This window comes from Sciurus vulgaris, assembly GCF_902686455.1.
Source record: "Sciurus vulgaris genome assembly, chromosome: 17".
Taxonomy (NCBI): domain Eukaryota; kingdom Metazoa; phylum Chordata; class Mammalia; order Rodentia; family Sciuridae; genus Sciurus; species Sciurus vulgaris.
This window is the reverse complement of record NC_136478.1, coordinates 6,375,475-6,388,986: the sequence shown is the minus strand read 5'-3', so window position 1 is coordinate 6,388,986 and position 13,512 is coordinate 6,375,475. Positions and strand designations below refer to the sequence as shown.

General features: G+C 50.8%; 1 protein-coding gene across 1 annotated transcript in view; it reads right to left on the bottom strand.

Moving 5' to 3' along the window:
- PKD1L3 (polycystin 1 like 3, transient receptor potential channel interacting) overlaps positions 1-13,512 on the bottom strand; it is a gene marked incomplete at its 5' end in the record, with an annotated part of 81,564 nt that overhangs the window by 11,351 nt on the left and 56,701 nt on the right. Inside the window, 9 exon segments of the mRNA XM_079117219.1 lie at positions 373-500; positions 2,619-2,752; positions 3,650-3,977; positions 5,134-5,319; positions 6,565-6,630; positions 6,633-6,701; positions 8,244-8,337; positions 9,655-9,859; positions 10,776-11,001. Coding sequence (XP_078973345.1) covers positions 373-500; positions 2,619-2,752; positions 3,650-3,977; positions 5,134-5,319; positions 6,565-6,630; positions 6,633-6,701; positions 8,244-8,337; positions 9,655-9,859; positions 10,776-11,001 — 1,436 coding nt within the window.

Here is a 13,512-nt window from a genome sequence, read left to right as displayed (position 1 = left end):
GAGGGGAAAAGGGTTTTGCCTACTTCCCAGGGAAGACTGGTGAGAACAGAAGATGCTAAGAACCTCGCCGTCTAAGCTCAGAGAACCCTCCGCTATGGGACAACCGCCCACCTCAGCTTTTGGAAGCAGAAACAGGACCAACCCCCCCAACCCACTAGAAGGACCACCCTCAGAAGCGTCGGTCCTGCGGAGTGCCAGCCTTGGCCTTTCCCATGCCAGACACTGTAGACAGAAGCCTAGGTCATCTCTCAGGACTCACTGAAGGACTGAAGGTCACCACCACACTGAAGGCAAAGTCTTGCCCCACCTCCTTCAGGCCCACCCACCAGGGCACACCCAAGGCCACCCCTGCCTGTGCACACGTCCTCTCACCTGCACCACCATGTAGTAGAAGAGGAAGACGAAGTAGATGAGCTCCGCCGCCACCACGAAGGGGTGCCAGCCATTGGTAAAGGGATACAGGCGGAGGCTCTGCAGGGTCGCATGTGCGAAGAAGGTTCCTGGAAGCACAGAGCGCACGCTCAGCCCTGGCTGCCTGCCACTCAGATCAGCGGTCAGGCTGGAGGACTCAAGCTCAACGCAAGCTCAAACACTTCCACGGGGTGGCGGGATCAGAGGGGAGGACTCGAGTCCCAAGGGACTGAGTGTGGACGCATGCTGGACGCCAAAGACCATGGACACACTGGAAGTGACAAAAGGGGCTGCTCTGGAAGTTCCACTGGACACGTGGCCCTTCATGCACAGTCACCTCCAACAAAGCAGAGCCACCCCGTCAGCATCAGTGGTGGCTTCTTCCAGGCTGGCCTGCTTAAAGCCACTTCACATCAGTTCACCTTGTGGCCAGTGTGCCTAAAACTCCAACCTTCTTTTGAGTATTTTTCCTGCACTGCGTGTCTTTTCCTTATTTGCTGCTAATTGTTATTGACGGTGATTTCTTTTTCCGCTGTAATGATATTTGGGTGATAATGTAAACCAGTTTGACTAGTAAGGCTGTTGGAGACAAAGTCAGCTAAGGGCGACAAGGAAGACATGGAAGCCATCTGAGCCCCTGAGGATTTCAGTGCTCAGCAGAATTTCTCCGGCTTCCCCACAACTTCTTATGTGTGGAAACAATCCAATCAGATGTGGTTTAGACAAGTTATTTCAGAGTTCCTTAAGAGACAAAAAAAGGTGGCAAAAAGATATACAAAAAAGCTCCAGAAAAAGATTACTAAAGAAACCATTGACCGTGGAGGTCAAAAGCCTTTTACTGTTAACTTGACACAATTTTGAATTTTTATTTTTATTTATTGCTGCTGTTGTTATTGTTATGTGGCTCAGTGCTGAGTATGCACTCTACCACTGAGCCACATCCCCAACCCTTTTTATTTTTTATTCTGAGACAGGGTCTTGTTAAGTTGGCCTCGAATTTAAAATCCCTTCTGCCTCAGTCTACCAAATTGCTGGGATTACGGGTGTGTACTTGGCTTCAGCCTGAATTTTTAAAAAAAACACACAAGTATATATTACTTTTTTCTGTGTTAGGACTTGAACTCAAAGATTACCACTAAACTACATCCCCAGCCTTCCATTTTTATTTTTTATTTTGAGTAAGGACCTTGCTAAGTTGACGAGGCTGAGGCTGGCCTCAAACTTGAGATCCTCCTGCCTCAGCCTCCCAATTTGCTGGAATTACTGGTGTGAGTACCATACCTGACTTAAATTATGTTGTAATTATATAAGTAATATATATTGGCTGGCATGGTGGCCACACCTGTAATCCCAGCCAATCAGGAGACTGAGGCAGGAGGATCACAAGTTTGAGGCCAGTCTCAAACTTATCAAGGCCAGTCTCAACTTATCAAGACCTTGTCTCTAAATAAAAAAAATAAGGGACAGGGGATGTAGCTCAGTGGTAAAGCACCCCTGGGTTCAATCCCTAGTACCACAAAAAACAAATAAATAAAATATAATTTAATTGTGTGTGTGTGTGGTGCTAGGGCCCTCGAACCCAGGGCCTTAGTGCTTGCAAGGCAAGTACCCTACCAACTGAGCTATATCCCCAGCCCTTAATATTTTTAAAATGTTCGGTTTTTAGTAGAGTGGAGGTTGAGTTTTAGGCACATTGAGCATTAGCTGAACAGGCTATAGGTTAGTGTTTATTAATAACTTGTGATTAGTGTTCTAAGAGAGGAGGCCGAAATGGGGGCATGGAATGGAAACAGGAGAGCATCACATGTAGTTGGGGTGAACATTCTTTGCGAAGCTTTGGTTTCAGTTGTATGCGAATGTTGAATTGTGATGTCAAATGTGCTTCCCAATGTGGATTGATGTACACCTTGTAAAATGTTCTTTTAGGAGACACTACCAGTTACCAGGCACCCTCCCAGCCCCTGGCTATAGATCCCCATCAGCACCTGCATCACAATAGAAAGCTCAGGAATGGGGAGGAAGAGCTGCCTTCAAGCTCCAGCTGTGTCCCTTTGGGTCACAGGGAAGACCGGCCAGCTCTGACACCTTGCATTTGGGGGCCCAGGGATGCACAGCAACAGGGAGAACCCAGAGCTACTCCCACCTTCCCAGCCCAGCTGGATCAGGAGACCCAGCCCAGGGGAGACCCAGCAGGCAAGGCCGCCCACCCAGGCCACTGGTCTCCAGTATGAGTGTGACGATGCAGAACAGGTTGACGTTGGCATTGTAGACGGTGAACTCCACAAACACTGCTCTGGTCAGGGTGTCCAGCCAGCTGTTGTCAAAGAGATACTGAAGAATTCTGTGGGAAAGAGCAGCATTTGGGACATCTCTGTCCTGTGGAGGACCCCTGCCCCTCAGCCCGGGATGGGACCCAGGTTTCCTGTTTAAACCTCCCTTTGCCCCTGCTCTGATCCTTGGTCACCAGGGCTACTCCTTGAAGTGGTCCCAGTTTGCCAACCATAATATGATACTGTGGCACCCACAGTCTCCTGGCCATTAGAGCAGAGGTTCTCAAAGGACTGTACTAGACCAGCATTTGGGAACTTATTGTAGATTCTCAGGCCCCACCCAGACCTGCTGGAGGCTGGAGGATATGTGCTCTGATGAGTCCTCCATTCAGGGGAGTCTCGGGCTTTTTTAATGACAGCCATGGAATTGGAGTAATGTCATAAAACACCAGGGGCTTACACAGGCAGCAACTGCAACAGTAGGTCCTCTGGAGGCTGGTAACTCATGAGACCAGATCCTGGGGACCTGCCAGCCGACTGTGGCACAGGTTCTGGCGATGGCCCATGGACCTGGCTTCAAACCTGGCTGCCCCTGTGCAAGCTGACAACTTCTCCAGGTCTCAGTTTCCTCATCTACCAGGCCCTCCAGATCATTGTGAGGAGAAAACGTGTGCGCACAAGTGGGTGCGCGCGTGCGCGTGCATGTGTGTGCGCGTGCGCGTGCATGTGTGTGTGTGCGCGCGTGCATGTGTGCCCATGGTCATAGTAACAATGACTGGAAAGGGATTTCCCTTCCAACTCTGGGAATGTAGTTTCTAGGGGCCTGAATGATTCTGAGTCTCCCCGTCCCTCCCACAGTGATGTGAAGGAACTTGGCTTAGCCCCATTTTGAAGGCTGAATCATCCAGTCTGATGTGGATTCTAGCAAATGGTTCCACTTCACCATGAAAGAATCAAGTCAGTCTTACCTTGATGCATTTTGGTGATCAGTCCCCAAAGGGACCACATAGCCTCCTCCCCGGTACACAGTGAGTTTGCCCCACATAGGATAACCTTGATGTTGGCTCTGGCTCTGGTACTGCCAAGCCAGAGGAAAGTCATTGCTGTTATTGAGGGTGGAGGCATTCCAGCCTTCCCCATAGTCTGCTAGGTCTTCAGCATCCAGGGAGTATGGCGCATGACATCTGTCCAAAGAACCCCGCAGTTGTGGGGCCAGAGGGCAAGAGTTTTCCCGGATCCTCACTTGGCGGATGTGGGCACTGCCAACCAGCTTGGAGTTTCCATCAGTGACAAAGCCTAAGATGAAAACCAGGTGGGAAAATCTAGATATCAAAATTATCCTAATGCATTCCAAACTCCCTGTCCTGGACGTTTATCTCAACTTCAGTGTGCCCATCGTAGAGACAGCCCAGAGAAGCTCATGATCAACCATGGTCTACGTTCATCCCAATGACTTTGCCAGCTCTCCATCTTGGATTTACTCCCTCCATAAGTTCTCTTGGGGAATGGTACTCCTCACCCCAGCATCAACCTGGATACCATCTGTGCCCTTTCCCTCAACCCACGCACTCTTTTTTTGTGGGGTGGGGGGAAGGCACTGAGGATTAAACCCAATGACACTTTACCACTGAGCTACATCCCCAGTTCTTTTATTATTTTATTTTGAGACAGGGCCTTGTTAAGTTGCTGAGGCTGGTCTTGAACTTGGCAGTCCTCCTGCCTCAGCCTCCCAAGTCACTGGGAGTGAGGTCTACTGTACCCGGCTCCACCCTCGCATCCTAATGTCCACCATATCCCAACGATACAATCTCGTCCACGTTTTATGTACCCACCCCCTTTTCTCCATCACCACTGTCCTCTGGCCCTGTATCAATCCACTCCATGTCTCCCTAGCATCTTCACTTGCCCACCATCCACCTCAGCTTCCTGGTGCTTCCAGAGTAATCCTTGTACCACAGATCTGTGTTGCTCCCTCATGGAGAAAACTTCCATGGTGCTTCCTTTCCTCAAGGATAAAAGGTGAACTCAAGAGCCTTCACAGCCTGGTCCCTGCATGTCTCTGCTTCACGCTGGTCCTTAACTCAGACCCTACGCTGTCACCACGCTCGATGCTGCGCAGTTCCTAGGATGTGCCATGGAGCACCAGGCTCGGCTCTTCTCGTGTTGTTTGTCCTGCCTAGCACCCTGTTTTTGCCGAGCCAACGAGTGCTTGCTTACCTCTCCTTTAAGATGTCCTCCCCTCTGCTTCAGGGGAGAGTCAGTGACCCTCCCTTGCACACGCACAGACATCCAAAGGGTCTTGCCTTCGAAGTGTGTGGCTAACGGGATAACCCTTCACCTCTGACTCGCCTTTCTTAGGAGGCAGGTTGCAGACTCACACCATCCCACTAGGAGACTGTGTCATCAGGGACCCATACCTGCTCCCGGAAACTAGCATGCAGGGGAGCTGTACCTGCGTAATGACCGTACAGGTTGTTCATGAGGGTGGTGTTGGCCCACTCGAAGAACTCTCGGAAGCCCAGCATGGCTGGAAAGCCTCGGGTGAAGCTTTGCTCGAGGTGTCTATTGAAATGGTAGGCACTGGGGTCCCTCTGCCCATAGGCCACCAGCAACAGCATCCACAGGAAGCCCAGGTACGCTGGAAGGATGCACAGCCTCTGGTCAGGCAGGATTCTTGACTCCCACCAAGTTGGGGTAGAGAGTGGAATGGTGCATGGCTCAGAAGGGTGGAGGTCTCCCAGAGCAGCCCTTTGCCCTCTGGGACAATAGAGCCAGTCTTCATGGAGACAACAGAGGGGAGAAGACCTCCAACCAGGAGGCCTCCTGGGTTCAAATTCCAGCCATACCACTTGCTACCCACATGCCCTTTGCAAGTGATTCAGCCCCTCTGTGGCTCACTCCTCATCTGTGGCATTTGCATAATAATTTTCTGGCACAGGGTTGCAAGGAGGGGATCAGTTAATACTTAAACATTCAAAACAGAGGCGGCACAGTGTTAGTGCTATAGACAGGTCAAATAGAATTCTTTAAAACAGAGCATCTGCCCTGTTGCATTGCTGAGGACACAGTAGTGAAGGAGACAGCTGTGTTTTCTGCCACAGAGCTTGCCTGGCTTGCCAGAGACAGGACAGTGATGTAGGGGCCCATTAGGTGCACATCTGGTTCAGGAGTCTCTGCATCATAATCACTTTGGGGAACAGATTCCTACCGAGTCAGAACCCTGGCCTAGGCCCAGGAATCTGCATTCTGAGGACTCTTCCCCCAGGGCCTGGACAGACACCAATGAGCAGAATAGTTCGGGGCTGTACCACATGCTCAACCCGGGGCCCCCAGCAGGACTGGGCCCTCTGACTCCCTTCCCTCCTTGTACTCTCCCTTCCCGCAGTGAACTCAGCACCACCTCCCAAGTGGCTCCTGCACACAGATCTGCTCTAGGGAACACAGGAAGACACACACTGAGATTTTGGAAATCCTAACCAGAGGGCCAAAGGAAGCTACTCTGAAGACACAGTGATTGGGCCGAGATTTAAAGGATAAGCAGAATTATCCAGAAGAAAAGGTGGGGAGGAAGGGTGGGCAGAAATCGTCTGGCCAAAAGCCCGGGCTTGGGAGAGAGCACAGGTCCAAGAGCTGCAGAAGCCAGCGTGGCTGGAGTTTGAGGTACAGGGGCAGAGACGGGCGCCTGCAGTGGGGGAGCCCCAGCAGGGAGCTCAGACTTCACCCTAAGGGCCATAAAAACACTAAAGGATTTCAAGTATAGAGGAGAAACTGGGGTAAGTTGCCATCTAGGGGAACTGAGGCCCAGAAGCAGGGAGAGCTTCATCAGACTGTGTGGTGAGCGTGTTGGGTCTGTGCCGAGAACCAGAGTGGGGGCGCTGCCCACCCAAGATTTCTCCGATTAGGGCAAATGCTCTCTGTTCCTTGAGGCGGGTGGCTTTCATCTTCTCACGGTGGTGGCAAGAGGTGGCTGGTAGACAGGTTTGCTGCTACATCTTCGCGCCCGGAACAAGGCATAGGGGCCTGTGGGAACAAGGACACCAGCGCAGTCCCCCAAGCAGGCAGTGGGACCAGACTCTGTCTGCAGCCAGGAGACCCTGATTGTTCTCACTGTCAACACTCTTCTGCTGCGGCGTTCTAATGGCGCGTGCGGACCCGACTACCTTTGGGATCCATGCCCCCAGCCACCCCTACCAACAACATGTATCATCTCTTGCCTTCCTACTGCCCCCGCCCCATTTCCACAATATGACCTAATACTTTTGGTTTTCATGAGCAACCACAGTAATCTTTGTGAAATCCCAAAACAGATCAGCCACTCTCCTATTTAAAGACTCGGCATTACCTCAGCTCCTCTAAGACCCTGTATGACCTGCTCCCCAGCCCCTCTCTACCTTACCTTGAACCATCTCCTCCACGCCCAACTCTGCATGCTGCAGCTATACTGTCCGTAATTGCTATAAAATGACAAGTTCCACTGGGCCTCAGGACCTTGGTGCACGTATGTCCCCTCCCCCTCAGCAGACATCTTGGGTGCACCCTCAGCAGAGGCCTGTACTGGCTCCTGCCAGCACTGCTCTTAAATGTTGATTTGTGCACTTACTCGCTTAATGTCATCTCTTCAGATGGACTGTTTATTCCAGGGGCAATGACCTGACCCATCCAGGCAGTGCCATACTGTCTGGGGTAAGGGTGGCATGGAATTGGCTTCAGATGGGCAAAAGGGAATCTTCAGGGGTGACAGATCTACTCTAAATCTGAATTGCAGGGGTGGTTACATACCTCTCTAAATTTATTAGAATCAACCAATTGTGCACTGACGGTAGGTACATTTTATGTAAGTTATGTTCCTGAGCTATCATGGCCAGCGTGCAGCCGGAACTCCCTGAAGAATGACCAGAGAAATGATGGAATGAATACGTAATTGCGCCAGAGGCTGGCATTTCTTTGGAGAAAAATTACTCTTTCCTCTTGAAAGAAGATTTTAACGGACCTTTTGGATCTGCAGAGCCAAGACTCTCTCCTAGAAACAAGGACATGATCCAGCTGGAGGCAACTCCACCGTGTGATGGTGTGCGGGCATGGCTGTGGCCTGTTTGTTCCTAACTTATTTTCCCTGAAAGTTGAGGTGAGTTATTAGAGGGTTGATTCCGCTTTGTTTGTTCCCTTGTACCCTCTTGGTGTCAGCTCATGGGAATTTCCACTCAGAGGAACTACCTTGCCCAGGGACTTGATTCTCAGGAAGGAAGCTGCCTGCTTGGGTCACACAGAGGAGAGCAGCCAGGGCAGAGAAAGCCAGGTCCCTGAGGTGCCTCTCTGGCAGAAGGGTCATGCTGGGGTGTCAGAGAGAACGGCTGGGGAAGGAAGGAACAGACTGGCTTGGCAGACAAGGAGCCACTTTTGTCTGGCTGGTTTGGTGTAGCTCCCAAATCCAAGGTGAAGGTTGGAGGGAAACACCCACACCTGCCCCCAAGAGGCTGCAGAGGCTGGTCTCTGTAGGCATATGGCCTCCTCAAGACCACCAGATGGCCAGGCCCCTGCTTCCACCCATAGTGGGCCCATTACCTGGGCTGGACAGATGTCCTGGCAGCGGGGGTATAGTCTCCTCCTCCTCCTCTCTCTTCAAGACCAGTGCAAAGAAAACAGCAAAGCCCAGTACCTGGAAATTACTGGTGTGAACCCTGAGCCCACCTGGAAACTCTCAGGGCCTGGTCCCAGAGGGGCAGGACATTTGTGTGCTGGGCACAGGAGCCAGGCTCTGGGGCAGGTGGCAGGAAGCTGGCCACCCTTTGCAGAGAGGGAGGTGGTGAGGCGGGGTGAGAGCTGGGGAGCTAGCCGCCTACCTGACAGGCCCCCACCTGTCAGCACGCGGGACTACCCCCCCCATGGGCTTCCAGCACAGGCAGCTGTCCTCCTGAGTTCAGTGGTGGGAGACCCCACCCTGCACCTACTCTGCACAGGTGGGACACACCGCCACCCTTACTATTCTTCTAGCCCAGTCTGTGCGGAGTTCTCAAAGGTTTGGGGTCTTATCATAAAGTCTGTTCAGAGTAGAATGGAAAACAAAGGCCAGGAGAGCGGGGCTTTGGTGATGTCCCACAGGGGTCTTGACTCACCAAGTGCCCCTGCTTTCTGCAGCCCCCCATCCCAACCCTCTCTCCTCCCTACTGTCAGGAGTTCTCCAGGAACTGCCTGCTGCCTGCTCCTTCCAAGGTAAGCTGCCCCACCCCGAGCTCCAGGTCTGGGCTCCGTGTTCCTTGATTCTGGCATGCTCTCGTGCCATTTTATGTTTCGGAAACAGCCTAGCTCCTAATTGCTGCACACATTTAATGATCGGGCATTTTTTTCCTAAGGAAATTTTCTTTTAAATTGCTATCCTTGGGCTGGGACTGTAGCTCAGTGGCAGAGCACTTGGCTAGCACATGGTTCGATCCTTAGCACCATATAGAAATGAACAAATAAAGGCATGCTGTCCATCTACAACTACAAAAGAAATTTTAAATGAATGAATTGCTATCCTTTCACAATCAAAAATATCTTAGAATTAAGGAAATAGGGTATTAATATTTATATATACAGAGGATCCAGGGCAAGAATTTTGTGATCTTAACTTCTTCCAGAGCCTTACAAGTGCTAGGCAAGCTCTACCACTGAGCTACATCCCCAGGCCTGTGATTTTAACTTCTTCCCTTCAAGTTTCCTTCCCTATAAATTTTGTCACTATCCTAAGGGTAACTGTGATTATGAAAGCAAGTCTCTCTGTACAACACTCAGCCTGCCCAGTGCCAGCATCCAATAACTTGGGTTATTATGCTGATCGCCTTCATGACCCTCCCTGCCCCAGAGCCTGCACTGAGGGTGGCGCTCCATGCAGGCTCCTTGAATGAATAAGTGGCCCACGCCCAGGCAGTACCAGTCACAGGAGGTTAAGGGCAGGTGGAGGAGGAGGGCAGCGCTTTGGGAAAGGGGTCCTGACCTTAAGGGGCTGGGTGACAAACACACTCTCCACCAAGGACACAGCCATGGAGATGAGCCACCGAAGGGAGCTGGCCCTCCCATAGTGCAGGCCATAGAGCATGGTGAAGAAAGCTGCCACACCCCCTGTGGCCACCACCAGGAGCCAGCCCACCAGGACACACCACCAGGGCAGGCTGCCACGGGGCCTACTGGCCCATGGAGTTCTGCAAGGAAGAGTGAACAAGACAGTCAGGGTGGCACCAGAGGGCTCAAATTCAAATCCCTTCCTGTCCTCATTGACATGACCTTGGCCAAGCTCCTTGACCTCTCAGACCCTCTGTTTTGTCTTCTGTAACCTGTTCTCTCAAAGGCTATTCTAGATTCTGTCAAGTAAAAGCAATCTCATTCATTCAGGTTTCCCAGAAGAAAGTTCCTGAGCTAAATGCTTTACACAGATTTGCTTCCATTATTCCCTCACAGCAAGCCTAGAATCTGGCTCTATGTGATTTTTTTTTCACATTTATTATGAAAAATGTCTCATCAAACAAAAATTATCAAGCACAGAAAAGTGCCAGGTACAGCAACTGGTTCCCACATTGTCACCACCTTGACACACTATCCCGTCTGTCTCTGTCCTCCTTTTCCCTTTATTTGGAGGAGGGGGACTAGAATATTTCAAAATAAACTCCAGACATAATATAAAATCACTCTAATTACCTCAAAATGCAACCCCGAAATGATCACTTTCTACCAAGTTACTATGCCATCATCACAGCTAACAAATGAGCAGTAACTCCTGGGTGCATCGGACAACCTGTCTGTATTTCATTCTCACTGTTTATCTCAAAAGGATACTCTGTTTTAAGTCTGAAACAGGAGATACCCATGATCACTCCCACTTTGCACATGAAGAAACCGAGGCTCCAAGAGGAACTGGCTCAAGGCACAGCTAGGCAGAAGTCCACACGAACATGGCTACGAACGTGAGGTGCAGTGCAAAGGGCTGCAGTGTCTTCCAGGCCCTGCTGATCAGAGGTCTGGGGCGGGGCATCAGCCTCAGGTTTCTCAGGAGAGGATGCCCCCTCCCACGGGCCCCAGGCTGGGGAGGGCAGGTGCCTGCTCCTTGAGGAAGCGGCTTACCTGGCACATGCTGGGGCCCGGGTGCCTGGCTGTCCGCTCAGATAGCCCTTCAGGGTCTGCAGCTGCCCGAGGGCCCGGGCGTGACTGTGGCCTGGGAAGCCTCGGGTCCCCACCAGTCTCAGCGCTTGCTCCACATGCTGCAGCTGCAGGTAGAGACACTGCCTGTAGGCGCTGCCCTTCCAGGGACTGAGGCGGGCCAGCAGGGGCTCCTGGCACTGTCCTTTCTCTGGGGGGAGAAAGGAGAAAGCCACGCTGAGCTGAGGGCAAAGCAGCTGCAATAAAGACGGCAGCCAGAAGAGCCGTGGCTTCTTCCTGCCTGAATGCCTTAGAGCCAGTCTCAGCCGCCGTCTCGTCTCCGCTTCAGACATTTCGCACCCTAAGTCTTGAACTTAAAGCACGTTTGTCTGTGAGTCTTAATCTCACGCAGCGTCTGTGAGTCTTGATCTTGTGTTTAACATTTTTTAAATCATTAAACAGTGCAAACAGAGAAGTAGAGAGAGTGATAAGAAGACACTGCGCATCCTGACTCCCGGCTGCAAAATCGGTTCCCAGGTGTTTTACTGGCACCCCCTCTCCACATGGATCATTTTGAAGGAAATTCCAGTTTGTATCAATTTATTAAATAATTTAGTATATTTATGTAGAAGAGAAGGACTTTAAAAAAATAGCTATGATAGACTATGAATCTTTAAAGTTATTAACAATGTTCCATCAAATATCCAGAGGCCAAGACCCCCCCCCCGAATATTCTCATGAATATTCTGTAGTTGGTTTGTTCAAATTTGATTCCTTAAAAGAATTTTTTAAAATTTTTTGCTGTTCTGGGGTTGGAACTAGGGGATCTGCACGTGAGAAGCAAGTGCTCTACCCTGAGCTACAAACCCAGACTCTCTCAAACTTTTAAAACACCTTTTGTTGTTTTAAATTGCAGAAGTAACAAATTTATTGTAAGAAAAATAATTCAAACCTTTCCATTATTCCTTGTGCCTTTCAAGAGAAATGTGGCCTCTGTAGGTAGAACTAGGCCTCAGTCCCTGGGCCCTGGCCTGGAAGGCTGGCACTCAGGGCATGTGGTCCTGCACAGTGGGGGCCGGGACCCGTGTTCACCCGCCTGGAGGGTGTGCAGCTGGACGTAGGAGACGGCACAATGGAGCGCTCTCCCCATGATCCCACCACAGTCACCAGTGAGAGGTGAATGAGAAGAGTCTGTAAGTGTAGAGACCATGGGAGGTGTGTGTACCACAGCTAGATCCTGACGGGTAAACGCCTGCGGCAACGTCCACTCCACTGCCAGCCTCCTCCCCGCCTCCTGCCCCTGGGCCTCCCTCACTGAAGCCTCAGCCTGAGAGCCCAGCGTAAATACCCTCTATGTTGGAAGGCCCTGCTAATGTTTCCAAGAAGGTGCCATCCCTGCCGATCAAAAGAACTAAGGGAACACTTGCTTGTGTTAGGTGGGGGCCGAGGCCTCTTACACAGCTTATGATCTCATTCAGTCCTCACAGCTAGCCAGGAGCCATGCGGATTAACACCCCTATTTCACAGAGGAGGAAACTGTCTCAGAGAGGTTGATCAGCTTGGTCTCAAGTGGCACAGTTGCTATCGCACCCGGGAGGTCCCGAGTCTGGCTGTGTTCTTAAGGTCTGTGGCCCAGTGCCTGCAGGCCCAAGCTATGAACACCAAAACCCCCAACTCAAGCGTCCAGTGTGAGCAGGGCCCTGCCAGGATGACCTTCATGGACGCCGACACCCAGCTCACCAGGGCTTAATCCTTCAAGCGCTGAAGGATGGGGTCAGTGTGGCCCGGCTGCAAAGGCCCACATGCTATAGTAAGGGGACGGGACTTCATCTGGAGGGCCGTGGCTTTCAAAATTCAAGGTGCATAAAAAGCCCAAGGTGACTGGCTGAAAATGCACATGGCTGGCTGCTCCTGAAGATTAAATTCACTGGGATTTGGACCGAGATTACAAATTCAAATCGCCCATTCTATAACTTGCCCTGTGTTCTAAGCAAAGTTTAGACAGTTGGTGCTAAAACTGGCAGCATTCTAAACCCACTAGAGCCATGAGGTGAGCAGGTTTTCTGTATCACACACTACGCTCCAGCCATGATGTTCTGCCTCATCCTAGGCCCAAAGCAACAAGGCCAAGTAACCATGGACTGAAACCAGGAACCAAAATAAACCTTTCCTCCTTTTAAGTTGATCATCTCGAGTATTTTGTCGCAGTGATGGAAAGCTGACCCAGATAGGAAAGGAGCAAGAGGGAAGAAGACCAGTTCAAACCAAAACAATACCATATGTAGAACTTAGTAACATGAAACAATGTTACTAATTCTAGCTGGATATTGTTGCAGAAGGCTCTGAACTTGAGACCTGCTACCTCTGCCAAACAAGAGATCATCAAGTGATAGAGGAAGCATTAAGACACAGTGAATTTCAAAATGGATGCAGCCACGTGCAACCCAACCTGAAGTCCTCCCTGGAAGTGGACCTCTGGGCAGTGGTGGAAACCGAAAAAACCAACGACGGCATATTTTTTCTGATATGCAGATGTTAATTCCCATAAGGGCGGGGCTAGGGAAGAATAGAATTACTTTATATTAGGTAGAGGGGAGTGAAGGGAGGGGAGAGGATGGGGGTAGGAAGGATAGTAGAGTGAAACAGACATTATTACCAATGTACATATGTTACTGCATGACCGATGTGATCCTGCAATATGTATAATCAATCAGAAAAATGA